Source organism: Bos taurus, chromosome 1 (assembly GCF_002263795.3).
Source record: "Bos taurus isolate L1 Dominette 01449 registration number 42190680 breed Hereford chromosome 1, ARS-UCD2.0, whole genome shotgun sequence".
Lineage (NCBI taxonomy): Eukaryota > Metazoa > Chordata > Mammalia > Artiodactyla > Bovidae > Bos > Bos taurus.
The window spans coordinates 98,340,057-98,350,486 of NC_037328.1; the positions used below are offsets into that span (position 1 = coordinate 98,340,057).

The 10,430-nt window shown below is 38.5% G+C and overlaps 1 protein-coding gene across 13 annotated transcripts in view; it reads left to right on the forward strand.

Annotated features, from left to right (window-relative positions):
• Positions 1–8,853, forward strand: part of MECOM (MDS1 and EVI1 complex locus) — a 656,396-nt gene extending 647,543 nt beyond the window's left edge. For 10 of the 13 annotated variants that reach the window (XM_024995577.2, XM_024995585.2, XM_024995579.2 and 7 more), the window contains 3 exons: positions 1,230–1,466; positions 2,294–2,477; positions 7,313–8,853. In XM_024995577.2, the coding sequence (XP_024851345.2) occupies positions 1,230–1,466; positions 2,294–2,477; positions 7,313–7,447 (556 nt within the window). In that variant the 3' untranslated portion in view covers positions 7,448–8,853. The remainder of the gene's footprint in view (positions 1–1,229; positions 1,467–2,293; positions 2,478–7,312) is intronic. The other 3 variants (XM_024995595.2, XM_024995596.2, XM_024995599.2) reach the window with 1 other exon arrangement.
• The last annotated feature ends 1,577 nt before the right edge of the window (positions 8,854–10,430 follow it).

The window sequence follows — 10,430 nt, forward strand, 5'->3', positions numbered from 1 at the left end:
CATGGGATTCTCCAGGCAAGAATGCTGGAGTGGGTTGCCATTTCCTTTTCCAGGGGATCTTCCTGGTCCAGGGATCGAACCCGCATCTCTTGAGCCTCCTGCATTGGCAGGCGGGTTCTTTACCTCTAGCGCCACATGGGAAACCCACCTAGACACCTACAATTGTTTAATTTCTAACAAGCTTTCTGTACTTGGGCAAGTGCCTTAACCTCTCTGATCATATATCTTTGAAAGGAGGAAGTTAGGAGGGATTCAAAACATTTATAATTATTTTCTAACAGTTTCATCTTAATCTTGCAATGAAAGAAATTCAGCTTATACATATTTTAATGTTTCCTTTAAAGCCTGAAAAGCTTATCCTCATTTCATAAACGTTCTCAAATGTATTAAATGGGGACTTCTATGTTATTAAACATTTTTTATAATTAAACTTTCGAATTACATATTGCAATCCTTGCCACCACTAAAATACTACAAATGATGTTGTAAATATAATAGGCTTCTTTTGCATCATTATATTACACATATAAACTTCAAAAGATATTTGTACAATGACATTTTTATATCATTTCCCACCCCAGTGTTATCCTGGGAAACAAGGAATATTTTTACATTCAGACTATCACGGATAATTTGAACAAAGTACAAATAAATGAGTTCTCAATCACTTCCAAGTCTCAGGAGAGTGTTTAAGTGCCGTATACCACCAGTGTCACCTAGAAAGAGCAAATACTGGTTGGTCCTTGGCAGCCACTCTAACACTTTCTTTGAACTCTTAGATTCTCTTAAGCATGCATGTTGAAGCTTTGGCAGTGTTGCTTATGGGTATGAGTTTTCCAGAAATCTGTTCTCTTAAATGGTACCTACTTCTATGGTAATTAGGTAACTTTATATAGAGAAAAACCTGTGTGTGCTTTTTATATCATATATAACAATATCATTTATCAAGCAAAGGCCTGATAAGAAATAGGAGACTAAGATTGTTTTCCCAGTTCTGCCAGAGGTTCCATTTATAATCTGAATAATCACACAATTATTTTTTTCATTTTTCCATTTGTGAGGTTACATTTTCCCATGGTTGCCATAGAGCCTAAATGATAAAAATTTACTCTAGAAATGTGGAAAACCTAAATTATTGCTAGAAAGACATAATGTTAATAATAGAGCTAACTGCATGTTTTGAAATGACACCAGTAATTGAGCCTGCTTCTTTTTTATGCTTTTGAAAGAATGAATGGCAGTCACTTTAAAGATGAAAAGGCTTTGGTGACCAATCAAAATTCAGACTTACTGGATGATGAAGAAGTAGAAGATGAGGTGTTGTTAGATGAGGAGGATGAAGACAATGATATTACTGGGAAAATGGGAAAGGAACCAGGGACGAGTAATTTACATGAAGGAAACCCCGAGGATGACTATGAAGACACCAGCACCCTGGAAATGAGCTGTAAAGCATCCCCAATGAGGTGAGAAGCAAGGGTGGATCCACAGAGGGTTACGATTCCTGCTGCTCTGCTCTTTCACAAGCACGCTATTCCAGGGCATAAGCAATTTGTGAGCAATGAATCGTAAAAACTATTTGAATTAGCAAGGCATACGCAGTGGATTAATTTTAAAAAGACGGAAACAAAGTGGCCATGAACATAATCCTCAGCATATAAATACATCGATAGATGTGGAACTCTGATTAATCTGAGTAAGGAAGGGTAAATGAAAGGTTAAACAAGTACACAATCACTTATTTAGACTCTACCTATAAAACTCAAAGAAAAATCGGGCTTTTGGCATTATCTAATTTGTTCAATTTATCATGTGTTATTCAAATATTATTGAGAGAAATATCACTTTATTTGCTGTATATGGAATCTATATAGATGACAAATGTTTAAAAGGAAAACATTAGCCCAATAATTAAATTGACTGGAATATTATATTTTCATATGGATAATTGGTGCCAACTGAATATCATCATAACTGGCTTTATTTTAAATGGAAATTGTATGAATTCTGTCTCCACTGCATTGCTGACTTCACATGTCATTGACTTTAATTCTTTATCTCAAATATATTCTTGCTTTAGTCATGAAAAATCTTAAAAGAAATATATGCATAAGATACAATATTTGTAAGTTTTTTGAAGAATTCAAGAATCGATGGAGGCTACTTTCTACTGCAAATATAATATGACGTTTGACAAGTGTATGAAATCAAATGAAAAGTGATTTGGTTGGATATCAAACTGAAAAAGAAAAAAAAAAACAACCCTCTGTGCTTTCCCATTGGTTCATTTTAGGTATAAAGAGGAAGAATATAAAACTGGACTTTCTGCTCTAGATCATATAAGGCACTTCACAGATAGCCTCAAAATGAGGAAAATGGAAGATAATCAATATACAGAAGCTGAGGTGTCTTCTTTCAGTGCTTCCCATGTGCCAGAGGAACTTAAACAACCGTTACACAGAAAGTCCAAGTCACAGGTACATACTTTCCTGCAGTATAGCATCCTGGTGACATTGTGCCTTTGACGCCAAAGGCAGATACTCTTTGCAATGTTCTAGAATCTGAGCAGGTTCAGATGCTTTACTCAAAAGGTTCCTATCTCTGCCTATGACTGAATCCAAAATAGTTAACTGCTACAGCAATTAATATGACTGGATTCTGCACAGAAATTTCTGTGACAAACCCTGACCTCCAATAATCCAACCTTTCCTTTGCAATCACCTTACTTTTGTATAGATGGTCCATAAACATTTGATTGCACCTATTTGGAGTAGGAAATGGCAACCCACTCCAGTATTCTTGCCTGGAGAATTCCATGGACAGTACATGGGGTTGCAAAGAGTTGGACACAACCTAGCGACTAACAATTTCACTTCATTTGTATATTACGTCAGAATTATTTTCTAATTGCTTTATGTCTATAATTTTTGTCAACCTAATTATATTTTGATATTTTTGGAAAGTGAATTCTATCCCCTGTTCTTTTTTCTTACTGTACATAGTTAGTACCTTCCTTTGTAGCTCAGTTGGTAAAGAATCTGCCTGCAATGCAGGAGACCCAGGTTTGATCCCTGGGTTGGGTGGATACCCTGGAGAAGGAAATGGCAACCCACTCCAGTATTCTTGCCTGGAGAATCTCATGGACAGAGGAGCCTGGCAGGCTATAGTCCATGGGTTTGCAAAAGTTGGACATGACTTAGTGACTAAACCACCATACATAGTTAGTATACAAATCAACTAATGATAGAATTTAGAAATAAACTAAATTTAGGAGGGTCAGAGTTGAAATGAATTGCCAAAAGTCTATAGCAACTTAATGGCAAACCTGGAAATTAACCCTATCAGTTTTAAATGAATGAATGAATGGTACCCAAGTTCGATGGGGTTTACAGCAATCTATCAGCACTATGGTAACCAAAATAAATCCATCTGAGGATCTATAAATATCATTGAAAAGAGCCTCAGTTCTTCTTCCACAAAAAAGGGAATCGGTCCTTTCTGCTTGACATCTGCACTCAACCAGTTTGTTTGCGCAGGTCCTGAAAAGAAGAAGAAAAAAACTTTCTGTCGTAACCATATTTGTTGGTCACTTTGGTTTAATTGTTTGATCCTGAGTTCATTTTGGAGGTGCCCCTACATACCAAACCGTGTGACTGTATTCATTACTACATTTGGAAATTTTCTATTTGGCTGAGATGTTTTGGGCCATCTTAATAGCAAATGTGGTCATATCTCAACTAAAATGGGAAAAACGTTATCCCACTGGGATAGTACCAATTTTAAAATATTAGTAAATTCAATAAAACGTCTTAAGATGTCATGTATGGTAACAGACAAAACAAATGTTTTTTCTGAATTGAAGTGAAAGCAGCCAGCCTCATCTCTGACTAGCTGCACTTCTGTGGGTTTGAGAACATCACTTCACAACTCTGGGTACCATTTTCTTACTGTAAAGTGGGGTGAGTAGAGAAGACGTCTAAGATCCCTTCCTGCTCTATCATTCAATGGTGATAAAAATGAACTTTGCAATTTCTAACGCTAAAAGTAACCCAGCCAGTTTAAACATCTCATTTTCACCTGGAGACAGCCATAAGAAGTGGCTAATGTTTTTTGTTTTTTTTTTTTTAACTCTTAGTTTCCCATTTTTCCTTCCTTATTGATCAGAGAAACTGGGGAGTCAACTTTTCTTTTTTGAAAAAAATTATTTTCATGATTCCACCCCAAATTATAAGACATTACAAGGCACAATACTGAAAATTCCTGAAATTGTCACAAGTGATAGAAAGCAAAGGGTCCTGGGAACCTAGAAGTATTGGAAGTGATATATTTCAGTACCGGCATTTTGATATATAAAGTCCCTGCCCAATTGGGCTAACAATTACCCTCACGAGAAATACTAGAATTTTGCAATTTTTAACTTGTATTTTTATTGTTACTTTATAATGTCATATCGGAGAAGGCAATGGCACCCCACTCCAGTACTCTTGCCTGGAAAATCCCATGGATGGAGGAGCCTGGTAGGCTGCAGTCCATGGGGTCGCTGAGGGTCGGACACGACTGAGCGACTTCACTTTCACTTTTCACTTTCATGCATTGGAGAAGGAAATGGCAACCCACTCCAGTGTTCTTGCCTGGAGAATCCCAGGGACGGGTGAGCCTGGTGGGCTGCTGTCTCAGGGGTCGCACAGAGTCGGACACGACTGAAGCGATTTAGCAGCAGCAGCAGCAGCATAATGTCATATATATATGTATATATATTTATATCAGTTTGAAAATGGTGACTTTGTTTCATGAGACTTTATTCTTTCATTCCATTGTTGCTGTCAGTTTTGTGCTGAGCACTGATCCTTGTGCATGAAAATGTTTATTTCCTTTGATTACCAAAAGACAGATATTCCATATTTACCACTTTCTAGAATCTGAATAGATTCAGATGCTATACTCAAAACTCATACATTTACTCTGTGATTTTTATAGTGATTGAATGGAAAATAGTTGACTAATACAGCAGTGGCTGCCCTCTGCATGGAATTTTCTCTGCAAAACCTATCCTACAAAAAGGTAGTTTCAGGAGGCATGTATGCATGCACACTAAGGTGCTTCAGTCGTGTCCAGCTCTTTGCGACCCTATGGACTGTAGCCCACCAGGCTCCTCTGTCCATGGGATTCTCCAGGCAAGAGTACTGGAGAATTGCCATTCCCTTCTCCAGGGGATCTTCGCGACCCAGGGATCAAACCTGTGGTTCTTATGTCTCTTGCAATGGCAGGTGGGTGCTTTACCACTAGTGCCACCTGTGATACCTGCTGTTTCAGGGTGCATGCATGTGTGCTATGTCTCTTCAGCCATGTCTGACTCTGTGCGACCTTATGGACTGTAGCCCACCAGGCTCCTCTGTCCATGGAATTGTCTAGGCAAGAATACTGGAGTGGGTTGCCATGCCCTTCGCCACAGGTAGTTTCAGGATAACAGGTATTATTCACATCAGGCACGCTAAGCTAAACACTTTATGTAAGTTAGTGCTTGTGGTTCCTCCACAACCGTTGGAAGTAAGTTGTTATTATTATCCACATTTTATATGAAGGAAGCGACCTTGAAAGATTAAGCAACTTGCCCAAGGTCACACAGCTAGTTGAATAGAGGCAGGATAGAAGCCAGGATTAAAACTTAGGATTTCAAAATTTTCTCTCTGCTCCCTTTTCTTTTTCTAAATACCAGAATGAGTTTTGTTAAAACCATGTCAGACTAATCTTTTATCTTGATCTGTAAATGTGAGTACATAATGAAATAAAGTTAAGTGCTCATTTCACCCATACTTTAAACCTGAAAAGGAGAAGGACTCTGTATTATTTATCCTTAACATCCTAGGACCTAGCACAGTGCCTGGCATAGAGTAGATGCTTAAGAAATATTTTTTAAACGTCTGCTGAGATTTTGTGGAGGTCCAAAAGGCAAATTGCATGCAGAAAAGTCAAATGTGTACATTTAGAGCAGTGACCCAGCAAATCAAAATCAGCCCGAGAGGGCAGATTTTCTAACTGTATGCCATGATTACGGAAGAAACCACAGACCGGCCACATGTCTCAGCATGACTCCCAGAGATGAAATTCTGCTTCACAACAGAGGCATTTTGTCTTTGTTTACCGACAGTGGAATGTCTTTGGCAGGACTTTAATGATTCCACTTCAGCAGCATTTTGACAAGCAAGTTAGCAATGGATGAGACCAACAATAGCAAATCAACAGTGAAAAGTTCACTCCCAAGTCAAGACCAAACATTTCATTTGAATATTTGACTTGGCAGCAAATGGGGAGATTCTCTGAACAGTTATTTAGAATTTGACATGATAATAGGTAAGAGAGTACTTCCTCACAGAGCACCCCTGTACATCCTCTGTTTGGCAAACCCTGGAGCCCAGGGGTGAGAACTTTATTGGGTCTTGTGATTTGTTTGAGTTTTTGGTAGAACCTACTTGATCTACCTCGATTTTCAAGGTCTTTGAGTGTCAGCATTGAATATTTCAAGCTTGGAGGGAAAGTGGAGAGAGGACACTGGATTTGGGCAGATAAGCTTTTATTGATGACTTTCCTGGTGGCTCGGATGGTTAAGCATCTGTCTATAATGTGGGAGACCCGGGTTCGATCCCTGGGTTGGGAAGATCCCCTGGAGAAGGAAATGGCAATCCACTCCAGTACTATTGCCTGGAAAATCCCATGGACAGAGGAGCCTGGTAGGCTACAATCCATGGGGTCGCAAAGAGTCGGACACGACCGAGCGACTTCACTTTCTTTCTTTCAGTGTCTAGTTAAGTGACTTTGGGCAAGTCTTTTCACCTTCAGGGCTCTCAGTCATCCAGAGAAGTAGTCTGTGGCATGCTTCCCCTAGATGCTTCCACAGTGCTGTCAAGGCAGAGTTGTCTCTTATATGTATTTTCTGTTTCAGTTGTAAGCATCCAGTAATATTTTGGGTGAGTCAAACATGTACATCAACAGTGAAAGGGTGGTTATTATATTTATGGCTGGGGAGGGGGATGACTCCTGTTTCTTAATGGAGGCATAATTGTCATTCTAGGTAGGATCATTAATTTTTTGTTCTGCAGATTGTGTCACTTTTGTGGCCCTGAGGCACTGAAGGCCAGCAGTAACTCCATGCCATTGTAACACACAAGAAATGTCCCTCCCTTTTCCCAACACACCCATGAGGGATGCTCCTTCTCAGGATCCCAGCTCTTCCTAACATTCACCCAAGATAGCCTTCAAATGAAAAGCGATGTTTTTCAAATGCCATTTACCGATTCTCTCCTTTCTACCCCAGGCATACGCTATGATGTTGTCATTGTCCGACAAGGAGTCCCTGCATTCTTCATCCCACAGTTCTTCCAATGTGTGGCATAGTATGGCGAGGGCTGCAGCAGAATCCAGTGCCATCCAGTCCATAAGCCACGTATGACATTCTCAAGGTTGACCAGAGTGGGACCAAGTCCAACCGTAGCATGGCTCTTTCACGTAGGACTATTTAAAAGACTGCTGAGCAGAATGCCTTAGAAACCTGAAGGGTCACTCATGTAAAGTCTGGGGACCTTAAACGGAAGGATTAAAAAAGAAAAGAAAGAAAGAGAAAGAAAGAAAGAAAAGGAAACTATTTATTCTCGATATTTTGTTTTGCACAGCCAAGGCAGCTGCTGACTTCTGGAGGATCAATGCGACTTAAAGTGATTCAGTAAAAATGAAAACCTTGCTGGGCAGAAGGCGTCTTCCCATTCACCTTGCCCTTGGGAGTGGGTGGGTGAGAGGAGCAGTTGAGATGGCGGCATGAACACTCCATAGAAACTGAATTCTTTTTTTGTACCTGACACATGATTGGGAACAGTTGCTTTTAATTACAGATTTAATTTTCTTGCTTTGTTAAAGTTTTTATGTAATTTAACCCTTCGAAGACAGAAGTAGTTGAATGAAATGCACACTTGATTATTATAGAAACTGATAACAGGGAGTTGCCCATTAACTTTTGCCTTCTTTAAGTACATTGTTTAAAACTAGGGAACAAGGGTATGTGTATATTGTAAACTATGGATGTTCAGATGCTCAGAGAGGTTAAGTCAGTGAAGTAACCTGTTCATCACCAGTACGGCTGTACCACTACACTAATAGAAGGTTTGCCAAATCCTTGTAATAACATCTTAATTTTAGACAATCATGTCACTGTTTTTTAATGTTTAATTTTTTTGTGTATGTTGCGTGTATCATGTATTTATTTGTTGGCAAACTATTGTTTGTTGATTAAAATAGCACTGTTCCATTCAGCCACTACTTTCTGACGTCCGAGGCACACCCCGTTTTGAATTGCAAGGACCAAGGTGACTTGACCTGTGTATGGGAGTGCCAAATGGTGTTTGGCTTTTCTTAACATTCCTTTTTTTGTTGTTTTGTTTTCCTTCTTAATGAGCTAAATACGAATAGATGCAACTTAGTTTTTGTAATACTGAAATTGATTCAATTGTATAAACGATTATAATTTCTTTCATGAAAGCATGATTCTTCTGATTAAAAACTGTACCCCATATTTTATGCTGGTTGTGTGCAAGCTTGTGCGATGTTATGTTCATGTTAATCCTATTTGTAAAATGAAGTGTTCCAGACCTTATGTTAAAAGAGAGACGTAAATAACAGACTGTATTCAGTTATTTTGCCCTTTATTGAGGAACCAGATTTGTTTTCTTTTTGTTTGTAATCTCATTTTGAAATAATCGGCGAGTTGAGGTACTTTCTTCCAATGCTTTGTACAATATAAACTGTTATGCCTTTCAGTGCATTACTATGGGAGGAGCAACTAAAAAATAAAGACTTACAAAAATGGTTATTTTTCCCACAGTGTTGTATTTTCCCTTCTCATGCAATTTTCGTTTCCCTTTGGGATCCAGTGATTTAAAGATATGCTGTCTGGGACTCTGATGTCCTAACAGATACATGGAATGTAGAGCATGTGTGTATAGACATTTGAGATGACATGAAAGATAGCCCTGGGCCCATGGGGAATTGGACTCTCTTCCACTCATTGCTCTGGAATTTCTCCATGTGGTGCAAAGTCAGGGCTCAGGTGCAATAGTACAGGGTCCTTAGGATTACCCCACATCTGCAGTACCCATTTTAGTTAGGACAGAGCAACCTAGTTTTTTTTCTTCTTCTTTATTTTACGTAGTACATGCCAAAAGGTGTTCTGTGCTTATTTTTGTTTTTAATAACCCAAATTCTGTTAACTGATTCACAGGAGGATGGGGACCCTTTAAATTTTCGATGATCATTTTAAGTCTTTGTTCACATCAAAATATAATTTTTTTCATGATTAGAATCAGAGGGTAGATATGATTTTGAGTTTTCTTTCTTTACCCCCACCAAAAAATTCACTGTATATTGCTACAAATTCTTCAAAATAATCACTTAGCAGTTTCTCCATTTTCCATGGGATTGACCTCTTATGATTTCTTTAACCATTTCACTTCTGTTGAAAATTTATGTTTTCTGCTTTTCAGTAGTGTAAGCAATGCTATTTTAATTTTCATGGGAGTAATTTTCCTATGTGTTCATATATGTATGCACAGGTTTGAACCGTGATGAGTGGTATTTCCATATTATAAATTCTCTAGTGGAGGAGCCATTATGAATATTTTTTGAACCTTAAATATTATGCCAGTTGTTTGAGAATGTGGCTTTTCAACCAGGCCAGCTGTAGAGGTTTCAACAAGGTCTGCAGATTAAACAAGTATGACACATAGAAGTAGATCCAGACTAATTTCCCTGTTTGTTTATTTATTCTTTCTTAGCCAAATTGCCAGATATGGAGAAACTTCCTACATCCTTTCTAAATGTCAGTAGTATAAGAATTAAATACGGGGGAGAGGGGATAAATATTGCTTTTTAAATAGAAAGTGGGCACGGGAAGTATTCAGAAAATATACTAAAACTCTAAATCTGGTCTACACAGAAAGAGAAGAAGAATCTAGTGTTTGAGACATAAGAACAACACATTCAAGAAAGTGGAGACTGGGAACGTGTTATGCATTTCCCTTTGTTTTAAAGAAAAAACTTATAAATTCTGAAGCTGTTTGAATATTCTCAACGCTACTGAATTCTTGTTAGATTCTGAGCATGACAGCTGTTTGCTAATGCTTAGCCCCTCCAAATTCCAAAGAGGTTTTCAAGCCTCACATTTCTGCTTTCTTTTACATTCATCTCACCGTGTGGTGTCCTGCACCACACGGCCCTGTGGGGACACCATGAGATGTGGTGGAGACAATGTTGGATTTGGAAGGTGAAGACCTGAGTTTAAGTTCTGGTTCTATTTCTTTGGTGGCTTTGAGGTCTTAGGCAAGTCATATACCTTTCAAAATCTCATCTGTAAAACCAGGGTAATAATACCTGTTTCTCCTGCTACT